Source organism: Diorhabda sublineata, chromosome 8, assembly GCF_026230105.1.
Source record: "Diorhabda sublineata isolate icDioSubl1.1 chromosome 8, icDioSubl1.1, whole genome shotgun sequence".
NCBI lineage: Eukaryota > Metazoa > Arthropoda > Insecta > Coleoptera > Chrysomelidae > Diorhabda > Diorhabda sublineata.
In genome coordinates, this window is record NC_079481.1 from 10700548 (window position 1) to 10725508 (window position 24961).

At 34.6% G+C, this 24961-nt stretch overlaps 1 protein-coding gene across 1 annotated transcript in view; it reads right to left on the reverse strand.

Moving 5' to 3' along the window:
* The window catches only part of LOC130447894 (serine proteinase stubble), a 37065-nt gene extending 14006 nt beyond the window's left edge, over positions 1-23059 (reverse strand). The window contains exons 1-2 of the mRNA XM_056784940.1: positions 22957-23059; positions 394-1017 (exon numbers count right to left, since the gene is read on the reverse strand). Coding sequence (XP_056640918.1) covers positions 394-1017; positions 22957-23059 — 727 coding nt within the window. The remainder of the gene's footprint in view (positions 1-393; positions 1018-22956) is intronic.
* Positions 23060-24961: the final 1902 nt, after the last annotated feature.

Sequence of the window (24961 nt, forward strand, 5' to 3'; positions counted from 1 at the left end):
TTGGTTACTTGGGTCACGTTCTTAGAATAGAAAGATATAAAATACCCCAATTGATCATACAAGGAAAGATCGAAGAAAAGAGAGGTGTAGGCCGAAAACAAAAGGCTACGCAATAAATGACACCGCCGCTATAAATTAATGTCTGATCATCGCCAACGCCCTGTAGGTGCAAGAGAGTAGAAAAAGAAGAAGAAACGCTTGTTATACGACTAGAAGAATCAATTATTAAATGCCAAAAATTAATATTCCAGTTATAAAGAACACGAAGAAAGATCGAAGATGATATAGCACTAAGACCTTTCCAGAATTGTGAAGCTATATCTAAAAAATTTGGACCAGTCTTACACCATATAATCATTAATCAGTTAGGCTTGTACAGTATGGAGTATTTACCTGGGTTTGAAGGTCTAGCGGAAGTCGGTTTTTCAGTCTTTTCCGTTGAAACTACAGTAGAAGGTTTCGTAGGGGTGCTTGAAGATTTGATAGTAGTAGATGTAGGCGGAATTTTTGTCGATGGTGTTTTTGTTACCAAAACAGGAGCTTTAGTACTTGTATCAGTAGTACTTTCGGTAATAAATGGTGCTTTGGTGGTCTTACTGTCTTGTACTATTTGAAATTTATCGGAAGTAGTTGTAGGCGCGCTAGTTGTGATAGTAGCTGTTTTAGGTGTTGTTACTACAATAGTTGGTGTATTTATGGTAGTACTAGTTGAATCAACATCGATTTTTATCGTTGTAGTTTGTTGTGGAACGGATTCGATTGTTTTCGTAGTAGTACTCGTTATTCTAAAGGGTGGTTCCCTGTGCGGGATTATGTCCGTGTCTATAGTGTTGCTAACGACGTCGTGGACGGGTTCTATATGACAACAAGATCCGAAATAGAACCCGTCTATACATGTACCTAAATGAGTACCGTTCGCTTTTAAACAGTCTATGGCAAACATACAATATCCACTTTGGTTACTATTTCTTCTCGATATACATGGCAAATTTCTTATATTTCTACCGGTTGTCGAACCTGTAACAAAAAAATTATTATTTTTCATAGAAATAAATTTCGAGCAATGTTAAAAGTGAAAAATTAGTTCTAACGAATAGAACTTCAAGTCTATGGTTCAAATATTCGATGATAGAACCCTTTTTTAATATTAAAGAAACTATTAATAACTGTTTCAAATGGTTCGCATGGGAAACTTTCTCCTATGAACCCAAAGATTAAAATATTTGAGTCTTCAAGAAACTTTTTTCCTTCTTAAGCTAACACAATAATCAAAATTCATATATATATACAAATATACATATATACAAAACGTAAAATTAGTCGCGCATACCTAATCTCTAAGAGCAACGTAGGTCCGTTAAATGCGACTAAACATTCGACATCTGCTAATTTCGCTATTTCCAGGAACAGGAACTATTTCTATTCGAATCAGAACGTCTCGCCAGGGTATGAGGGAATGTCATGAACAGTGTGGAAAGTAGAGAAAAGTAGTATGTTGGTTTTTTCCTGAAACGTGCTCTATGAAATATCAAGTTAATTGCCATTATGTTAGAAAATTGAGGAAGTTATAAAAGAAAGGGTCAAACTCAATAAAAACTTAATGTACAAAGTCGATAAGATAAAAGCATGTTAATTATTCGAGAAATACAGGGTGTTCCCCATAACAAGCGTCACAGATAAGAGGCGTATAAGAGAACTAAAAAAAAACTACGACTTGCGGGAGATACCAACGATATGGAAAAAAAAACCCTGAAAAAATAAATTCAAATGAAGTAAACCTCATGGATCATATGGAATGGCCATGGCAGCTTCATCGTAGGCATCCCTAATCATGACATGAGTCTCTTTGTATATTTTACGGAGCTTTAGGAGATGTCCGTCGATTTTTCCCGCGTTTCTAATATCTCATTCCTCCAATCGCGCGCCTCTACTTTGCTGATGATCATTTGTCTGTAAACCGATTCAACGATTCTTTTCGGAAATCAACGGGGGAAGAATGAACAGCCTCCTTAAACGACGTCTAATCACGTGTAATGAGATCTGGTAAACAAGGAAGACAGTTACTTCTTTGTTCAATCCACTTATTTGGATATTGGAGGCTCTTACATTGATACTAATATGAGGTCGTGCATCATCATGTATATACCAATGGTATAATGTCATGGTAATGACAAATCTTTGGAAAAACTCTAAATTAGTTTCGTGAGTGGAATGCAAAAGCAAAACCCGCTTCGAAAGAGACAAAGAAAAACGGTGGCGGCAGTTTTTTGGGGTAGTTAAGGGATTGCAATGGGGGACAACATTGGGGGATCCATCAGGACAACGCATTCTCTCAGACGTCGATGATCGCCATGACTGCAATTCACGAGCTAGACTTAATGTTGGTTGACCTATCGTATTTACCAGATCTAGTCCCTAGCGACTTTTTCCTGTGTAAACAATGAATGACTGGTAAATGCAGAAAAATATATTTTTCTTTCCTTTTTATAAATTTCCTCAAAGTATGATATTTTCCTCATTTTTATATTCGTTTTTTATAAATTCTCGTCTTTTTCTCTTTGAAACGATACTAAAAATATAAATTTCAGTTTAATCTCTGTACTGGGATGAATAAATAAATTAAAAAAAATGAATGAAGCTTGTCTCGACGGTATGTTCGCCGTTCTTTAATTAGCCGTTTTATACCCTGAAGAATTCTATCGATCGTGGCCTTGCTTTATAATTCACCGACTATCAAAAGAAACTGTAAATTAAATCCTAAAAAAAACTTTTATTTCCAATAACTCTTTGATTCCCAGTTTACAAGAAGAATCATTTTTTTTGACGAATTTTTTTGTGTAAGTCTAGATTGGAATGAATAAAATTGATGGAAATGCGACTTTTTATCAAGAATCATATGAATTATAGTAATTAAAATGTCGCTATTGAATGTTTTACTCCTAATTTTTAGTCGGACGGGTCCAGATAAGGAGCATATTGTGGATATTCATTCTCTGAAAAGTCACATTTGTGTCTTGTAGCCTTTGATAGCACAGCAGTGAGCAAATTCACACATCTGCCGATCTTGCCGCTTCTTTTTGCGATAACTTTCTTGACGGATGAAGTCAGATTAATATGCCGTCACTTTAATCGAAGGATATCAACGCAGTCCCAAAATATTGCTGTCATCAGTTTTTTAGGGGCTTTCCGTGACCTCAGATATTTTTGGAATGGGTTCTCCTTTCCACTCCATGGAATCTCTTTTGGATCATAGTGAAAGACCATCAAACCATCACAATTGATCGTCCTCTTGGTGAAGTTTTAAAAATCGCTCACAACATTTTTTTCGATACTGCTTTTGCGCTAAAGCACTAATTTGTGGTCTGAGCTACATTTGGAATTCTTCCACTTCAATGTTTTCTGGATTAATCGCAGGACAGTAGAGTATAGACCGGTTGAGACCGTCGCCATCAAAGGTCAATCCTTATCACGTGTTGGTTGGCGGGAAAAATCCTTACTGCGTTATTTAGCAGGAATTTGAGTGGTTTACGTACAAGGGGGCTATATAAGAATCGTGGGGATTGTGGTTTATAAGGAAACGGGCGTTGTAAAGACAGCGGGCTATAAAATATTAGAAATGTCGTGGAACCAGGAATCTGGTTTGGATCATAGTGAAAAACCATCAAACCATCACAATTGATCGTCCTCTTGGTAAAGTTTTAAAAATCGCTCACAATATTTTTCTCGAATCTGCTTTTGTGCTAAAGTACTAATTGGCGGTCTGAGCTACATTTGGAACTGTTCTCTGGATTAGTTGCAGGACTCAAAGATCAGTCGTTATCGCTTGTTGGTTGGCGGGAAAAATCTTATCGCGTCACAGCAATGGGTTGGCAGGAAAACGACGGATTTACGTGGTGGGAGGTTATAGAAGAATTGTGGGGCTTCTGGTTTATAAGAAAACGGGCGGTGTAAAGAAGGCGGGCTACAGACGAATAGAAAGGACATTTTCCAATGATTAGGGTCCGACCAATTTTTAATTGATGGAAATGATGAGCCTCCATTGTGTTTTTGATTTGTGTTGGTGTTAATTTTTCTTTAGTTGAAAAGTAGTAAGTTAAAACTTTGTTGAAACTTGTCACTGATGCGTGCATAAAGATTTTTGCGAACTAATGAAGCGAAAACCTACCTAACTACTCAAATAACGTCGAGTTTCATTCTTCTTTTGTCATTTTCTAGTTGATACTAATTTTCACGATTCACGTCTTGCTGTACACAAATAGGAAAGAAAAAAAGCCGAAGAAGAAAGATTGAAAATAAAATCTAATGAAGAAATAGAGACCAAGAAACAAGAGAACATTGAAAGTCAAAAAGAAGACCGGAGAGGGGATGATATGACTTATTTGTGGAACTATGAACAGAATAGATTGTAGAAATACAGCGTAGACAGTTAGAAACAATTTTGATTCATAATAGCAAACTTCTTTCTTCTTACCACATCAGATTCATAGAATTTTCCACTCCTTTTGTTAGAATTTAGTTGATCACTTCTAAGGTAGTACAAGTATATTGAGAAGCTTTCAATTATGTCAAGTGTGGATCCCTAGACATTCTGGTGTCCAGAGGTATAAAAGTGAAAATGATTTAGCAAAAAGTGCTTTTACTAGAACCCTAGAACCCGATAGATCTCTTCAATACCCCAAACCTATACTTTCATAAAAAATTTCGTGGACAGAATATATTGTTAAAGTTTACTCAACGCTCAAAAATCTTCTTCAGGGGGCTGTCCAAGGTATTGGAAGACATCCACTTAACACTCTAAAAAGAAGAAACCTTCTCTCCTCGTGTTCTTCAGCTGCACTTTTCAAATGTGCCAAAAAGGACGTCCTGGGTAATAGAGCTCCGTGATCTCAACTTCAAATTACGAAATTTCCCGAAATATCTCGAGTATTTTGGTGTCAAATAACATTTATAAAATATTATCGATATATGCAAGGATGGATTCAGAAGTACATGGCCTGACCTAGAGATGTCGGTAGTTTCTTGAAAAATACCAGTATATGTTTCAAGTTTGAAAACGCCGCTTTGTTTAATATTTGTTTAGCAGCTATCAAATGTGAAAATTTTCTGTTAACTGCCGTGGGCTGGGGGGCTCCAAGAGAAATTAGTATCGTCTAAAAATTAAAGCATGATACACGTGCTCAGTAATCCTCATTTCAAAAAGTACCTGAGGGATTGGGTTTAGCAGAATTGAATATTTCACTTATTTCTTAAATACCTCGTCATTATAACCTTTGAACCTAAAGAAATGAATCTAGAGCTGCAATTCAATCGACTACGAGTTCTGGCTATTAAATAACGAGACTGTTTACGAAAAAGGGTTCAATATACTCCTCTCCCCTGGCTACACACCTCTCCATACGTTTTCTTCATTGATTGAAGCAGTACTGAAAGTCTTCTTTTGTGGGGGCATATGGGAGCTCTTTTATTTTTTGCTTTAACACTTCCATCGACACGATTTGAGTCCCTTTCAAAGCAGATATTTTCCTAATATTTCTAACCTTTCAAGGAAATGTGAGCAGACCCGTTGACGCAAGAACTTTTGGACAGGAGTTACATTTTTTGGAATTAACTTTGCACAGACTTTTGACTTGTGTAATTGCTCGTGAAAAATTTTTTATCGGCGTTTACAGCATCGGCAATCATCCGAATGCTCATTCGACGATCTGCACGCACAATTTGGTTGATTTTTTTCCGGAATTGAAACAGTCACAGGGTGACCTGGGCGCTGGTCATCTTGTGATCTTTCGGCTATCACTAAACTGCTTACACAACTCAAAAATAAGCGCATGAGGTAGAAAATTGTCTCCGTAGGTCTTTTGCAACAATTTATAGCACACAGTCAGATTTTTTTCAATTTGTTTTTCGTCACATGATTTTCGGCACGAGAAAAAACAAACCACTACTGCACAAATACTATAATGGTGACGGAAACGTGTTTTGAGACATGCATAGACAAAATATCCAGTTATCCAGCGCCCCACTCATCTAGGGCGCCCTCTGGGCGCCCAGTCTCTTTATTTAATAACCAGACCTCGTATACCGGATATATTGTCTGTATAAACAGTTTATCGTACATTCAATTTATCGTATTTTCTTGTAGAAATTGTTTATACATTTATTTTGCTCGTAGAGCGAGAGGTAAATACGCTGTTTTAATGTTCATTTCCCTATGGCAGTAGAATTATTTGAATTGAAAAAGATAATGACGTGATACGTATCGCATGACTAAATTAAAGTGTGTAAACCTGTAGGCATGTAATGGTTAAGCGAATAAAATGTAAAAGACCCACAAAGAATGCAAAGACTTGATATTTCAGCTTTATCTTCGCGTACACGTCTACCAAGTCTTTGTGCCAAAAGGATATACGCTCGAACAAACAAAAATTGAAACGGTTCTCGACTTTATATCGTAATCAAGATGAAGATAATGAAAATATAGGATGTCGAATAAATAATTTTGTCTATTTGTAATAAGCGAAAAGTGCAGTACAATTTTTTGTAGTACTATAATTCTTTTCAGTTTCAGTACGTACTTTAGACACATACTTTGAGCAGTATTGGCTCATATGAGGAAGGTCCCAGGTTCAAGTCGCGCTTATTTTAATTTTTTGGTTTTCATAAAACAAACTATCTTTCCCCAACAAGCTAGCATGCTTTAAATTTGAGAATGTATGAGGTTTCTCGTTAAAAATTTCCGACTGAGTGCTATAAATTGTTGCAATAGGCCTTTGGGAACAATTCTCTATCTCGTGCGCGTGTTTTTGAGTGGTGTAAACGCTTAAGTGATGGCCGAGAGATCACTGAAGGTGACCAGCGCCCAGGTCACCTTGTGACTGTTTCAACTCCGGAAAAAAATCGACCAAATTGTGCGTGCAGATCGTCGAATGAGCATTCGGATGATTGCCGAGGCAGTAAACGCAGATAAAAAAATTTTTCACGAGCAATTACACAAGACAAAAGTCTGTGCGAAGTTAGTGCCAAAAAACGGCAGAGCTCCTAAAGGCCTTCACCAAAGAAGACTTCCAGCACTGCTTGGATCAATGGAAAAAACCTATGGAAAGGTGTGTGGCGAGGTAAGGGGATTAATATGAAGGGGAGCATTCGAATGTAGAATAATTTTTATAATAAAACTTTTTTTGTAACCAGTCGCGTTATTTGATAGCCAGACATCGTAAAAATGATTAATATTTTAGTTTTAACTTGAGATTTGAGAAAAAAAAACAAATTAAAATCTACCTTCCCCCCCCTCGAAAGTAAGAGACTCAAGTGATGTTAACTCAAGCACTAATGCGAACGGCGTAGCTACCGCCATCTATCAAAAATGTTTCAAACTTTCTTATACATAGAAAAATTCCAAACTTTATGTAACAATAATTATCAATGACCTACAAACTTTTTTGTGAAAAAAAAACATTTTTATAGCAAACTATTATTTTGTAGTGATAATTATTTTTAGTCATCGTTGCCATTAAGGATAGTCCATGAATAATATTCCATGCGCATTCCAATTAGATATAACCAATTTGTGGACTTTTTTGATGTTTTCTGGAGTAACCACTCCAATTGGACAACCAGAACGATCACCATCATCGGTGTCTGTACGACCACGTTTAAATTCATCAAACCATAAACAAATGGTTCTTTTCGATGGTGCAGACTCCGAAAACACTTTTGTAGCCATCGCTGAGCTTGTACAGTATTTTTTTCATCCAAAAGCAATGATGAATTAACAAACGAAATTGTTTTAAAAATAATAAAAGTAGTTTCACTTAAATGGCTGTCATATTTTTCTGACTAATCGAAATGTCATAAATTTTGAAAGTCTTTTAAAAGTTGGTACTTCATAAACGTCATATGGATTTGACATTTGCAGCACCATCTATGTGTCAGTCACACGACTTATTGAATGGTGTTATATGTAAATTAAAACAAAACGTTTCGTCTAACATTTTGGCGTCCGGATGAACTTCTAAACATAAATTGATGAATCTAATGAGCAACTTCAGTCATTTAGACCAGATAATCATCGAAAATTTCAATCAGTGCTACAATTTTTTATATACTCGATAATAATTTAACTTGAGACGATGTTGTATTGGATGTTGGTTAAAAAAATAAATTTTTTTTCTTACAGTAAAAAATGAATTTGTATTATGCTGAAATTATTTATTCAAATTGAATAATACATTGTTTTGTATTGCTAGAAAGTGACCTTAATTTGCGGTCAACATTGAAATACATAACGGTATTTTTCGGTTCTACCTGTTAAACTAAAAAGCGAATTTATGAAATCTTTAATCACATTCCCATTTTTTTAACGTAAATTTTTGAGCTTTATATTAAAATAATCAATAAAAAATCATCAATATAACGATGTCCATGGAAAAAAAATACAAATAATTATCTCCTACAATCCACTAGATTTTGAACATTACACATAAGTACTATCAATATTTTCATAAGTGAAAATAATAACTGGAAATGATTAAAAGCTTGCAAACAACATAGTTGAGGACCTAACATCTATTAAATACATCATGACTGATGATGAAAATGAATATAAATATGACGTCGAAAATGCTCAAAAATCTAGAAAACGACTCTACAAAAATAAGTCAAAACCGAAAAAACTAGCCCAATCTGTACCGTACCAGATTTGGCTCCCTGTGACTTTTTATTTTTTTCGAAACACGCGAAAAAACCTTGTGGGTGTGTCTACTCTTATTTTTGACTTTTAGGCAGTTCACTGAATCCTTAACCACACTTAACATCTATCCAAGGAAAGACGCAAGAAGCTGTATACTGGTTGAGTGCGCTCCTAGTGATAAATGCATGCCGTACGGCTTCATCGTCGCTATAATTTCATAATTATTAGATAATGAGCAACAAGCTGAGGAAAGGAAGTGCATCTATTGCCCAACAAGAAACAACATTGGGGATGTACACCATATCAAAACCGAGAAGGAGTTTTCCAAGAGGAGGCTTGATTCTCCGGAATGCGTCGCTGGCAACGGAGCAAACGAAGATGCGAAGTAGGTTCCAATATATGAGACATGAGCTGGAAACCACGCTGAATCGAGGCATAACACTCGATACCTTGGTCGAGGCAACGCTTAGCTCTGAAGACAAATGGAATGCAACGACAACTTCCACCACAAAAGTGCTCCGGGATCTGTGATACGAAAATCAAAGTAGGACGTTCACAAGGTGTCAGACTATGTTCCCTACACTGCAGAGGTACGTAGGAGATTGGTTCGAGCCCAATAGACACGACGAAGGACAAGAAGGGCCAAACTTGTCATCCTGAAACCCCAACCAAACATCATTGATTGGGGGATGTAGGGAAGTGATAAAACAGAAAGAGCAAGTTAGGGGGGATTATAGGCCCACTGGGACATAAGTGGAGGACGTTTTAGTACGAGCTCCACACTACTTTCAGCACTGATTGGCAGAGTAGACTGGTAGAGCTTCCTCCTACATCCCAGGAAGAAAAAAAAAACTTAACATCTATTTGAATACAACTTCTAGTTCAATTTTTAGTAGTTATTTGTCACTATCCCGATGTCGTCAAAAAATTAGATCTAACTACGAAAATTCAAGTAAAATTTTTTGGAAAGCTTTCCGCGAAAGTTTATCGTAAAAAGGTTTCCTCAAAAATTGTTTTTTGTCTTCTTCTTCCTGCTGTGTATAGGCATCATTGCCTTTTTTTCTTCACGTCATTGCCTCTGCTCAGTCACCTGGGAGGTTGTCACTCAATCTTTCCTAGGTCTTCCAAGGCTTCTTTGTCCTGCTGGTGATTTGTCCCTTGATATTTTCACAATTCGTTCTTCCGTCATGCGGTCAATGTGCTCATTCCATTTTATCTTTCTATCCAGTACCCAGTCATTGATATTATCTATCTCGCATGTTCGTCTTCTGTTTTCACCCATTTCTCTATCCATTAGTGTTCTTCCCGCTATTCTTCGAACTATTTTCATTTCTGTAGTCTCAAATATCCGTTTCGTTTTAGAGGTCTCAGGTCGGGTCTCTGCTGCATACGATAATATAGACCGTCTGATTGCGGTCTTGTATATGCGGGCTTTTGCTTCAGTTCGAATGTATTTATTTCGCCAGATTGTGTCATTTAAGTATGCTGTTGCTCTTGAGGCTCTTGTAGCTTGGTTTCTTACTTCCGTCTCCACGTCCCCGTGTCCAGATATTTCGATTCCCAGATATTTAAATTTCATTTCCTGGTGTATTCTTTTGTTATCCACCACAAGCTTACATCTGATCGGTGTCTTGGAAGTAACCATTGATTTTGTCTTTGCCGCTGATATTATCATATTGAACTTTTTTGCTGTTTTGTTAAATTGGTACAGTAGCCTTTGCAGATCGTACTCGTTCTCCGCCAACAGTATCGCATCGTCTGTATAGCACAGGATTTTGACTTCTTTATAAATTTAAAACACAAAAAATAATTAAAATTGACATTTGTTTACCCGACAAGGACTTTTGAGGTTATGTTTTGAAATAGTATTTAATCTGAATAATTTTAAATTTGGGACACTTTCCACTGTATTAACTGAGATCTTATTATCCTGGTAATGACTTTTGTTTACAAATCACAACAAACAATAAATTGATTTTAAATGTTGTAGAATGAAAATAAAAACATGACAATCCTTTCTACATATTAATAAGGTCATATTTCCAACCGTTCCGTTACCTTGGCCTAGTGAAAATAAAATTTCATTTAAGCTTGACACGTCCATACATCCTCATGATGTTTGAATTTAAGACGACGTTGCCGAATCTACGTTCATTGAATAACAAGTATTTTATCTGTTTTATTCACTTATCGATAATCGAAAATTATCACGTTACATTCTATCTTTAATGAGTGAAATCGATTTGTGTCGATTTTTACTAAGATCCTACCGCGATTAAGATCGGAAACTTAGATTAATTATTTCGTAGTTGAGTCATTGGCAACGTCGCTTTAATTGAATAGCGGATCGAGTCTATGAAGAAACTAGGAAACTTGATTCTTGTTGCGTGGTCAGGATTTTATCTATTGAAGATATTTCAACGCAGATCATAAAAAATTTTTTCTATAGATACGAGGGCTGTTACAAAATATTTATTATTGGATATGGCTTTATTGTTTTTCAAAATATTCTCCATTAGGAATTAATACAATTTGTATATGTTTGAATCAATTTTCGATTGCGATTGACGCATTAATAGCTTCTTCAAGTGTAGAAAAATCCTCGCTTGATCTGCGAGTATAAGAAAAAATCAATGGGTGTCACACCCCTAAAAACTACCCTGTGTCGTTTTCACTGCTCACAGCTTGCTTTACTTTTGTTGTTATAAACATTGTAAGATATAAACCTACCAACTTCTTTTTGTAAATAATTTTCTTTATAAGATATTTTGTCATATTATCTTTGAGTAGAAATATTTACATATTATATTTCATACCTCTTTTGTAGTTTTGTATGTACTTATTTATTTTCTTTTGAGGTTAAGTCTTGGTCTAAAGGAGGCAATCATTATTCGAAATTTGCCAGACGTGGTATAACTGGTTCCAGAATTATGTTGCTTGTAAAGCCAAGTTGCTTCTCCTTAGAAGGTTAGAGCCACATCTAGTTAACTGTTCACGAATTAAGTTATTCGTGCAGTATTTTGTAAATTTTGCGGATATTGATTTTTGGTACGTTGAAAGGTTGTTTTGAAGAATGATTTGTTGGCTGGTGTTTTGAAATTGAGCTATTGTTGCACCTGACTAGATTGTTGTCATGACGTGACCCTATTTTGCTCAATAAGTCTGCTGCTAACTTCATTCATATTTTCCTTTTGACTGCCAACCGATGTGGAACTTTTCATTATGGATTTGATTATAAATTTTTAAATTTGGCTCCAAATTTTATATTTACGGAAGTCGTGATATTTCCGACGGAGAATTTGACAATTAGAGAAGTAGTTACCTTGTTCCTTTTGGTCAGCGACCGTGGTAGCATTAAGATAAATTTCTCCAGAGATTTTTGAAAAGCGGAATTTTACCGGCCTAGAAGAGCCTTCCGCCGATTTCAAAAATTCTGGAATATAAAATTGTTAATTGACTTCTAATAAGAAGTAGATATAAGTTCCCTTAGTTAAAAAGGAAGGGTCCTAGTTTTGGATATAGGTCCTTTATTGGGGCTTAAAACTTAGACGACCTTAATTTGGATTTAACGTCAAACTTTGACTCGTAGAACTACCTAGTCCGGGACGATTGACTGAATGAACTTCTTTGGTTCCTGACCGCATTCCACGGATGTGGTCCTGTTTGTATTCTCCTGACAAGTAGGGAGTCTCATGTGTTGTTAAAGGTCAGATCAACTCTTATTAGTTTTTTTTGTAAAATTTATTTCATTATTTCCTCTAAACCAAAACTCATGACTTTTGCGGGTATTTTTTTAACCTGTTTTTTTATAATTTCAAATATAAATTATTGTATTTTATTTTCAACAAGTAGTTTTATTTTTAAAAATACCTCAACCTATTTCTATACTTTTCTCAGTTTAGGTTAAAAAACTGAGTGGCGCCCCATTTAAACTTGAAAGCACACCAAATTTCTATACATATTAAACACAGCGAAATCTTGCAAAGAACCCTGACAACACACATTAACATGATGAGCTTAGTCGGAGCCCAAAATGTGACCTTTTAGGTTACAACCCTTTATCATAAAGGAGACACAGCATGTATAAAAGAATAAAATAAATAAAAAGGCTAAAAAACACTCCCCCTTAGGATTGAAATCAATACTTTAAACGCTTATATCTCGTTTAATTTTCAAACTGCGTGAGTTTAAAAAAAGAAAAATGTTCAGTAAAATAAAAGCTAAATTTTAGTTACAATAAATTTCTTTCGTTGATCCAATAGCTTTTGAGATATTTTGAAAAAATAACGTTTTTTTTAAATCGGAAAAAAATTTCACAAAAACAACATTTTTCAAAATATACGTGTTCCAAACCATTCAAATTTTTGGAACGTGTTGTTAGGGCTTGAACAAAGATAATTTTACATGGGTTACGATTAATTTCAATTTTGCTGCACATGATGTTAATTTTTTTCAAATTCGAGTTATTTAACTTATTTTCGTGATAACTCACTTAATTTTATAAAACCGTCATATTTTATAAAAGCCAATTAAAGGTCTGAGAAAGTACTTTAAAAATGTTCATCACATTTTTTATAAAAAATTAATCGTTTTTTCGTTATTTGAATTCAAAATAAATTTATGAAAAATAAAAAATTGGCTTTCTGTGACTCATAAGTTGCTGAATATTATTTAAAAAATTTAATATAAACTAACTAATTTCTTTGTTTTTTTATAAGCTTCAATTTTGAAAAGAATAATTTTTTCCAGAAAATTCGTAATTTTCGAGTTTTTCGTGAAAAAATGTTGAAAAACGTGTTTTTTTTTCAAATTTTCAATCGCGATAACTCATAAATTATTGAGTTGAATAAAAAATTTCATTCCACATTCTCTCCATAAAATTCAATTCTATATCGATTCCCAGTGTTATTTTGAAATTTTAAATACCCCACTACCCCCCCTCCCTGAGTAAGGGTGGCATTCACCACTGGAGTAGAGGCATACATTGGCACCAAATCAGGTTTGTTATTTGCATCATTTTTGAGCTTCGGTCAAAATTTCAAACTAATCCATGAAGGTCTTTAAAATTGCTGGGTGATTTTCTTGGTTCACTGTACTACGAGATCGAATTTTTCGTTTTATTTTGTTTACGTACAAAACGAGAATTAACCGTTACGTTCTTGTGGTATCAGTTACTTTATGACATTTTGCATTCTTACATAATTAAATTGTACGAATACGTACACACAGATAAGAAAAAAAAACAGTCATATAGAAGAAGAAATAGCCAATAGGCATGGTCGCGAAGAAGAGACCTGTTAAATCTATTTTATTTAACTCGTTAGTGGGTCACTGGAATTCCGTTATGTCGTGAAATCTGTTTTTGGACCAGCGGCGCACAAATCGAGATTCCTCAATTTGATCGGGCTTGAAAGTATAATCAATAATAGTCAAGTGAACATTTATTGTAAATTTCTTCAGAAAATTTGAAAATATATAGAAAATTTCGTGTAACAAAGAAATAAACTTACTTCTAATGACGAGCCTCAAGATTAAAGATTAATCGAAATTAGAAATATATATTTTAAATGTAATAATGAATTATGCTTATTGTAATATTTTTTTAAAACACGTTAAAGATGGGCGAAGTAACCCATCGAGACTGTTAACTTAACCTATACAATTAAAAACATGAAAAAATGCCAGTCGGCAACTTTTTATGCTATAATTAAATAAATCAATTCACCAACTTGCTTTTTAAAAAAAATTTATTTAGCAAACTGAGAATTTAATAATTTAAAGTTACAATTAGTTACACTAATCTGACGAATATCAAAAATAATAAATAATTGAAGACGCTAGTTTAATGGGGCTGAAGTTGAATCTAAAAAACTGACAGAAAGTCTAAACACAGACAAATTTATAGCAACGATAACTTAATGAGGTTAGAGTTAATAATAATAAATAAGTAATTGATGATGAAGAGGGCTGTTTTGGATTACTTTATCTAATTACAAAACTATGTAGCCAAAGTATTAAATTTTCATATAGTTTATGCGGACTTTATAATTCCCCGCAGAACCATAGATAAAAAACATTATGTGCAAGGTACCGATCGTAATATATAGTTGGACAGAGCAAGAACATTACAATGTTTTATATCATTTTGAAGCTCATATTATTTGCTTTAAGATTTTACAAACAAAAATACAATTCCGTGTTCAACAAACAAACAAATTAAACATCGAAAATAGTGAAAAGTTCAAAACGCCAGACAGACTAATCCGACAACACAATTAAATTCAATCCTCCATTTTCAGTTTATTCTGGAAAACCGAATGGAATTTAAATTCAGTTAGAAAGTCAGAGGGTTAAGCTGTTTTCTAATCGGGATGCAGGACGGTTTTCATTTACTCTCATAAATTGTTCAGCATAGAAAGAAATCAATAGTGTTGTACAAGATGTTACAAAAAACTATCCATATTTCGTTAAAAATAAATTAGTGGATACTGAATAGTGTATATATATATATATATATATATATATATATATATATATATATATATATATATATATATATATATATATATATATAGTGGCAAAAATCTCATACTTAATAAGCTCCTAGTTGTATGTTTTGGATAGACTGTAAATATGCTGCTATCTGTTAAAGAAAATCCGGAATGTGTAATAGCTGTAGCTGCTAGAGATCTTCATCTTCTATTTCATAGGCTCCCAGGTGAATTGCTCTGGAGACCCGAGGTGTCTTCTTATTTACCTTCTTTTCCAGTGCTTTTCCCATTGTTCTTTAGCTGATACTACAAAGGGTTCGGGTCCCATGTATGGCTGCTTGGCTTTGGTGATTATCTCTTTTTCTTGTTTGTTCTAGAGGATTTCACTATCTAGTGTGAATCCCAGATATTTGCTCACTCAATTACTTGCCCTTATGTACGTAGCGCAATCTGCACGTTACATTTTCTGTTAATGTTAATTGTGTTTGACAAGACTTCTATTGACATACGTAAATCATTTTTAGAGGGTCAAATCTTCTAAAGATGTTTTTTTAGTAATTAACCCTCCCATGGTCTCAACAAACAGCTTAACTCATCCACCAACCATCATACTGCTTGGACTTAATTTGGATTATCTACTAGATCTTTCTGTCCTTGATTATACTTGACGCTATATCAGATATAAATTTCGAGGCTTCCTAACTTCATTGTCTTACCTAGTCCATTTAACTTATTTAAGTATTCATGAATCATCTTGGAGCCTAGATTTCTAATGGTTGCTTGGTAGCCATCCGTGTGACATTTATGAATATTTTGATCGCATTCACTTCTACAGCCCAACTTTGAGATATGTTTTTCTCAAATCCTTCACTTTCTTGGTACTTCATCCTCATTTTAAGTAAGAAACAACCATAAGAGAGTAAACCCTATTACACTCGAGTAGTTCTGGTGGTACCTGCCGTGTGGAAATGCCTGTGGATAACCTAACCTAACCTAATCTAACCTAACCTGACCTAACCTAAGAAGTGTCGTTTCATCAAAACAATGTACCAGCTCACACATCCGTTATTGCAATGGCCAAAATTGATGAATTATAGTTTAAATTGCTACCCTATTCGGCTCATTTAGCCCCCTTGGATTATTTATTGTTCCCAGATTTGAAAAAATGCCTGTGGATATTGATCTTCAACTTCTGTTGACTGTAGTGTCCTCTGGTAGCTGATTCCACAAGCTTTCACTTCTTCAAAGAAATGCGTCCCCAAAAATTGAAGTTCTGGGCGTCTTTATAAAAAGTCGGTGGTCATGACATCCCCAATGACTCCTTTTCTGAATATTCTGAAAAGGCATTCCAGAAAGTGCCGTACATCGCATATTAACTGACATTTTGAGCACGAGAAAGCTGTGCGCAAGATGGGTGCAGCGGCATTTGACTAAGAATTGTTGTTTCATCAAGACAATGCACCAGCACACATATCCGTCATTGCAATGGCCAAAATTGATGAATTATTGTTTGAATTGCTACCCTATTCGGCAGATTTAGCTCCCTAGGATTATTCACTGTTCCCAGACTTGAAAAAAGTATATGGATGTTTTTTTGTTGGGCCAAGTACTTATGGAATCATTCTAGTGACTTATTAAAAATCCTATAGCAATTTCATTGATAAGACAAGAATTTAGCGTCTTCTATTTGAAAGAAACGTAATTATTTTCACCCGCAACTATTTAAAAAGGTATAAAAATTGATAAACAGATATTCAAAACTAGCTTTACATTTCTAAATTCATCATATACAAATAATGCTTCATTTATACAAGTTGTTGATAATTTATTTTTGTTCTACAGGTAGTGCGCGAACCAGTACTTCCTTCTGATCACTGGGGTGACTTTTTAACTATATATGTATTCCTAGTAGTTATAACTTTAGAAAAATGTAATTTCAAATTATTTGGTTCAGTATAAATTTGACTTTTATCAAAACAGCTGGTCGATTACAGATTGAGATAATTGATATATGAGAATTCGCATTGTCGTGGTGGAGGATGATTCATCTTCAGCGGTTGGTGTCCACGATTTTCCTAACACTTCTGAAAAAAAAAATGAGGGTATACCATTTAGAATTGACCGTTCTACGTTGCTCTAATTGAATACATCTTGAAAGACCCATACATAAAATAGATTTGTCCTAATGGCCTGCCTCAACACCTCAATCAAAAAGAGCTCCATCACATCAACCACACTACAAAAATTATTGAGGAGATTTTTTTCAAAACAATATAAATGAAAATTAGGAAAATAATTTATTATTAATCAAGTTTAACGTATATTGTTTGTGTCTGTTCTATTTTGGTGCGTTTCATTTCCTTTTTCGTCCTGTGCGTCTATGTCTGTCGGAAAGTCTATGGATTTCAGCCTCTAAATGTTTTGTTATGCTGCTGTCTTTGTTTTATGGTGCATTCGTATATGATGTGATATTCGTCTTCGGGTGTGTTGTTTTGTCTTACATATATTCGTGTTGTTTATAGCATTGTCTTCAATATCTTTTAGTGTTATTAGTTGTATGTTCAATTTATTCTTTAGTTGTAGTTGTATTATTTCTTGAAGTGATCTCTGGTCCATCTGTTTTCTAGTTTTCTCATATTTATCTAGTCCCATTTTCAATGTTATGGTCTCGATGAATTGTGCGTGTTTAGTCTCCTAGTTTTTCGTTTTTATGGATCTTTTTATTGTTTGTATTTAGTCCCTTATATTTCCGTCGACGTATATCTTTATATATGTGGTCTGGTTTTATTTTTTTTTAGATGAAGTCGATTGCTTTTCGATTTCGGGTACATACGCATAGACCTAAGATTCGTCGTATGTCACGTCTTTTGATGCATAGCGATCGATTTTTTTCATAATTTCTTTGCACCAAAGAGACGGTGCATCATCACCAAAAGTCGAAACGAGTTAATCGGCACATTGTTGTTGGTTTAATCCACGTCTAAAGCTATAGAACATCATTGCATGAAAATTTTAAACCAAGATGTTCCAAGTATCAATTCAAATAACCCTCGTATGTCCAGCTTTATAATGACAATGTCAGGTTTGACATATTCGTATCCGTATTGTCATATCTTGAAACTTAATTATCAACCCTCGTATTAATTCAATTTTAATTGACCAAAACCTTATTTATTTTGTAACATACTGCATTATCGTGATGGGGATTAAATTTTTTTTTAGTCTAATGCGCATGACCCTTTTCGACTGAAATTAACTATTCCTCAATCATTTTGATTGTTAATCGGTTGTTATCAAAACTTTCATCAGTTCATACGATCTACAACATTTTCCAATGACCCTCGTTGAACGTCTTAAGCCCAATTTGTTAAATTTTGAAATTTAATCCATAGTTTATGGGAAAGGCAAAAACTTTTGACCTATGGGATAGGTAGGACAGTATTTTGTACCCATTTTCTTCTTTAGCATAATTTCATTCATTACATTAACAAAATTAGACATAACTACGAGGACGCTTCCAGAAGTATCTGGTCCAGCAAACAAAATACGATGTTCAATACGTTCGATACCAATTTTATAATAAAAATCATCTATATACTCAAAATGTCCATTATTGTTGGTAAATCCTTGATCACCGAGCCAATTTTTTCAAGAAAATAATCCTACGGGCTAAATCTGGCGTATATGCGACCGTTTTTGCTTGATTTTTTTCTCTCAAACGTTTAGATAATACTCGCCGTTGATAATTGTCTTTTTTGAATATAGTCAATACAAATGCATCCGAAAAAACCGACGCCATGACCTTTCCTGCAGATGGCATGATCTTTGCTGTCTTTGAATCTGTTCCTCCCTCTTCAGTCATTTTCAGTCAGTCGACGATCATCCAGTGGAGTTTCTTTAATATTTCTGGAGTGGTTACCTCATTCGGTCGACCACTGCGTTGTTGGTCTTCGCAGATCGTTCAGTCTCGTCTAAACTTTGCTGAAACTTTCACTATTGATGGCTATCAAACAAATATTAAACAACGCGGCGTCTTCAAACTTGAAACATATTCTGGTATTGTTCAAGCAACTACCGACATCTCTAGGTCAGGCCAAGTACTTCTGGAACCATCCTCGTCGATATATATTATCTATAAACACAATATGGCTTGTTGGAAAAACGTACGATTCAATTCACCCCATATCTGTCGAGTGTAAAAAACGAAATTTACAAATTACATCACGAAAAAATATAACAATGATTCATCGTTACCCGCATGTAAATTGCGAGAGAAAAAATTTCACTGCTGACACGGATCTAGCTTGCTATAAACGCCCACGAATGTCGAGGTCCTTCTTTTGTCCTCTTTCTTCGACATTGACGACCGAACGTGACCGCGATTTTACAAAATAACGACCGAACGTTATTTATGGAAAACAACCTGTACCAAGCTCGTTTCGAAATAAGGTGGGTCGCCTCAAATAACATAAATTAATGGGGAAAAATAGTTTCATCAGATTATTTTTTTTGGCATATCAGATTATAAAAGATTGTTTAAAACTTTAGCAATTTTAGTCGAGTGAAAGCAATAAAAATAAGGAATAGTTTCGATTAATAGTTGGTTGAAAACCCTTAGAAATCGACTTAAACATATCAATAAAAACGTGGTTTATTCATTATACCTTACGAGAACTGATCCTTTTGTTTTGCAGGAGTATCTACCACGTTTAAATCAAGAACAAACTGTTGAAAAATCTTTGTAGGGCCTGTCTGTTAAAAATTCTAGTTAAGTATGTATATGGGAGGGAATTTGACGTATCCAATTGGATCTATCATTTATGAAAAGGCGCTTAATAAAAAATCTTCAAGACTTAACCAAGAAAAAAGACATTTTTTTCCACGATCATTGATATTTTTCAACATACTCGTTTTCTCTAGAGATGCTTCAACTTTTCTTACCCTTTCAAATCTCGAATCAATTTCTGTTGAAGGAAAACATCGATAATACCCTACAAAAATTTTGTTCTGAAAGCGCGAACTTTTTTTTTCATTAGGGGCAGCTTACGGTTATCGATTATCAGTCAGATAATTTGCTTAGTTAGCTCTATAGATGAATGGATTATAATAAATATCGCTTTGGACGCTGAGCTTTTCTTGAAAACGCGAATTAAATGCAAAATTTTGTTGTGAATGCTTTTATTTTGATAGGGGCATCTTGTGGCGCCGCTTCAATGTGACTAATTTCAGTCAGATAATTTGCTTAGTTAGCCCTATAAATGAATGGATTATAATAAATATCGCTTTGGACGCTGAGCTTTTCTTGAAAACGCGAATTAAATGCAAAATTTTGTTGTGAATGCTTTTATTTTGATAGGGGCATCTTGTGGCGCCGCTTCAATGTGACTAATTTCAGTCAGATAATTTGCTTAGTTAGCCCTATAAATGAATGGATTATAATAAATATCGCTTTGGACGCTGAGCTTTTCTTGAAAACGCGAATTAAATGCAAAATTTTGTTGTGAATGCTTTTATTTTGATAGGGGCATCTTGTGGCGCCGCTTCAATGTGACTAATTTCAGTCAGATAATTTGCTTAGTTAGCCCTATAAATCAACGTATTATAATAAATATTATGTCGGACCCTTTTTGTGAAAAGTTTTTGAGTTTTGTTGTGAATTTCTTTGTTTTGATAAGGGCGCCTTGTTGTCCGCTAAAAAGATGGACTATAACAACTCTATTTCCGAGAGTTATAATTTGGAAACTGCTTAGAAATACAACTTGAACATAACCTAGTTTCGATTGGGATAGTCGCAGAAAATAATTCACCGAATGTAAATACAAAATGGACAATATTCTTTATAAACAATCGATTTGAAGGACGGGTAACGATACGGAAACCGTTACATCGGTAAAATTGTCGCTGCCAGTCACGTCTACATTTTTGTCGATTGAAATTTGATCATACATTTATCCGATTTGTGAATGTTTCAACATTGTTTTGTAAATAATTGAGCGTTCACACGATTATAAGAATAGAATAGCGGAAATAATAAAAAAAAAACAAGAAAATAATACATAGTGGGAACCGAAAGATTCTCGCTATTTGAAAAAAACTAAGGAAATTATTATTATTTATGCCGTTATTTCAGTTAATTTGAAGTAGTACTGTGAGAATTATTTGTTTCAAACCAGGAAACTCATCGACAGAAACGAAACGAACGATTCTAATTACAAAAAATAAAAAAATTTACAATCTTCAAAGTTAAAACATCATTTTGTCGCGGATATTAGTTGAGGTAACTAGAAAAATAATTTCGCTGGTGGCGCTAAAGTCTAGGATACTCAACAAGTAGTTAAAAACATTGTTGAAAACAGTATGAAAACTTTGCGGCTTTGCACGTTTTTATTTAACTAACAGATCAACATAATTTACATATATAGATGTGAATTCGTCATGTCTAATAGCTACTCTTTCCTAGATCTTCCTGTTATCCTGTGAGATATACAGATTTGAGGTCTTGGGGTACACACTGCGAACCAAAGGATTCATCGCATCCCTTTTTTTGCTATGATACTGAAGAACCCAGTGTCTAAAGCTGATCTATCAAACCCACTTTCACAATATATTCTATATTCTAAAATATTCTATATTCTATAATCGTTTGAAACGTACATTTTGAAAAGTTTTGAGAAGATGCCACATCTTTGTCTCAGGCCTTTGTTGTCTGTGGCTTTTACTTCATAGAACATCTTGTCTGTACAGGACCTTCTATTACGAGGATGGTCCTAGCGGTACCTGGCCTGATCTAGATCGTACTTTGGGTGAGATTGCTCCTTCGTTATCAACACTAAAAAATTGCTTAGCAAAGTTTAGACGAGACTGTACGATCTGCGAAGACCAGCATCTCTGTGGTCGACAAATGAGGTAACGACTCCATAAGTGTTGGCGTCGAAGTGCGCGAACTAGCAGACATAATAGATATGTCAAAACGTGCAGTACATCGCATTTTAACTGAAAATTTGGACTTGAGAAAGCTGTACACAAGACGGGTGACGCTTTGGCTCATAATGGAACCCAAAACAGCGTCGTGAAGATGATTTCATCGAGTGTTTGGTATTTTTGTTCCATTTCATAACCTTTGATAAAACGTGGGTCCTTCCCGATCAAAACAATGAACTGAAAAGGGAGAACCGGGTCCAAAGAAGATGAAGAACCTTCCATCTGCAGGCAAGGTGATAACGTCGTTTTTTTTGCGATGCGCTTGGAATAATTTTCATTGACTATGTTGAAAAAGGAAAAACAGCCGCTAAAAAATTATAAATATCTACTGGCAGTTCTTCCGACAGCCGATTTTTTCAATTTTTTTTTCGCTTGCACAGATAAGACGTCTAGATTAATCATCAAGCATTTCAAATCAATCAACTTAAGTTATACTCAAACATGAATCGTGTCCCGTGCATTTTCGATGTTTTCATCAGTTTTTTATGCCATATCTCGAGTTCTAATTGAGGTAATTGAGGTAATTCGTTTATTTTGGTCTAATATAACTCAGTAAATCATTTGATGTTGATTTCGAGAAGAATTAACCGCGGACATCGAATATGATGGCTGATTTTTTGACTAAGCTTCGATACTTCTTGCATCCCTTCGATTTAAGAATTGATTAACTTCATGACGAAGTTGTAATATCTAATTTGAAACTTTGCATACACTACAAACGTTTCGGACGTATCTTTAATGTAAATTATCATCGGATTACTTTTTACATCGTTTGAATAATTTACATTTTTTACTTACCCACTGTATTCGTTATGAAAGCTGGTTGCATATTGTATACGGGTGTTGTAGTACATACTTCTAATAAAAACGAAATTAAAGTTACTAAAGCAATTGGCAACATCTGTAAAAAAAAGAAAAAAATATTTAATAAAAGTACAAAGTTCTATAAAGTTTATTCACAATGAATTTTCGCACAATGCGTTGCATGGAAGACTATGAGAAAGATATCTGTAAGTCGGGCGCCGCGATTGCTTGATACTGATCAAAAGCTCGCTCCTATTAAAAATTTAAACGTAATTCAAGAATTTTTCGGTAGATTTTCCTAATAAATAAAACATTATACACCAAAAACTACAATAAAGTTGAAAAATTTATGAAGAGCAACTTAACGTGTTGAATTTGAAAAGATTTTGCCCCCTAGTGGTGGACCTCGTTATGAAAGCTGGCTGCATATGGTATACGGGTGTTGTAGTACATACTTCTAATAAATATGAATTCAAGTTACTAAAGCAACGTCTGTACAATGATTTTTCGCGCAATACGTTGCATCAAAGACTATGAGAAAGATATCTGTAAGCCAGGCGTCGCGATTGCTTGATACTGATCAAAAGCTCGCTCCTATTAAAAATTTAAACGTAATTCAAGAATTTTTCAGTAGATTTTCGTAATAAATAAAAGATTATACATCAAAAACTAGAACAATACATTCAGGAACTGTTTTGAATTTCAAATGCACAGAATTTGATTATCGTATATAAAGAGCTACTTAACGTGTTGAATTTTAAGAAATGTTGCCCTCTAGTGGTAGACCTAAAATTCTGAAAATATTTTTTTCCCTAAGCTATAATATAATTAGTTTCTAATGTACCCGATTGTCGTTTTCAGTTGTCCACCTGGTTTATTTCACACGTATCGTGTTTATAAATATTTTTTTTTGAAATTTGAATAATTTGAAGATGATTAAACTAATGCATTTTACCAGAACAGATAACAGAGCATTTAACGCCACCTCTGATTATAACAGATAATTATTATATTCTCGACTTGGATCATTGTACTAGCCAAGGTCAAAGTTTTGTCATTATATTTTTTGTTTATTTATGTTTTGAATTGAGATCGTTGAGATGGTATGCCGTTATTATAAAGTCAGGAAATTAACAATTGTATTTATTGTATCTTATAGAGCGTAACCTCTACTAATTCTAATTTTGTCTTAAACCGCTTTTCAGAGACGCTCAGCTCAAAGTTTAACGACTTCTTCCTTTATTTTTAAACGTAAAATATTTTTTCATATACCTCATTTTGGAATTAGCGCACGAAATTTCTCCATAGACATCACACAAATATGAAGATTTTAGCTCCTCCTTGCAACTTGCTTTCAGTATTAAATTTAGTTTTGAAGATGATATCAGTTTTCTCAAGCCCTGATGGTGTGTAGAAACGCAGCAAGGAATTGGGACTGTAAACTTATTGTGGATGTACAGGGGAATTGTGAGATCAATAATCATCTATAAGCAATTGTTTGGGGTACCAGAAATAGTCTGAATACCACGAGGAACAAGCTCTCGAAGGTACAAAGACTAGCTTTCTTATGTGCAACCCAACAGCTGCACTAGAAGTGATTCTAAATCTCAACGAACATCACTTTGGAATCTTCAGAGATGGAATCACCAAAGAAAAACCGTCCCTAAATAATTACTAAACCTAGGACATGCCTCAGGATGATGCATCGAAAAAATTTAGCTTGGAGAAAAATATTCTTAGCTATAGAAGTAAGTGGGATCAAAACACCATGCAGAAAATGGGTATACCTCTTCATGCTCGGAAAGTGCAAATGGAAGAATCGTTCCGTAGTTTTTAGGCTGAAAATTCCGTTACCGTTAATTGTCTTGTTGCAAGAAATTCAATGAATGCTTTGCTCTCAAGGCGTGTCGTTTCTCGAAACGGGAATATCGCTTAGCCTTCTCGGTCTCCCGACCTTACTCTCTACGATTTCTTTTTATGGGGTTATCTAAACACGAAA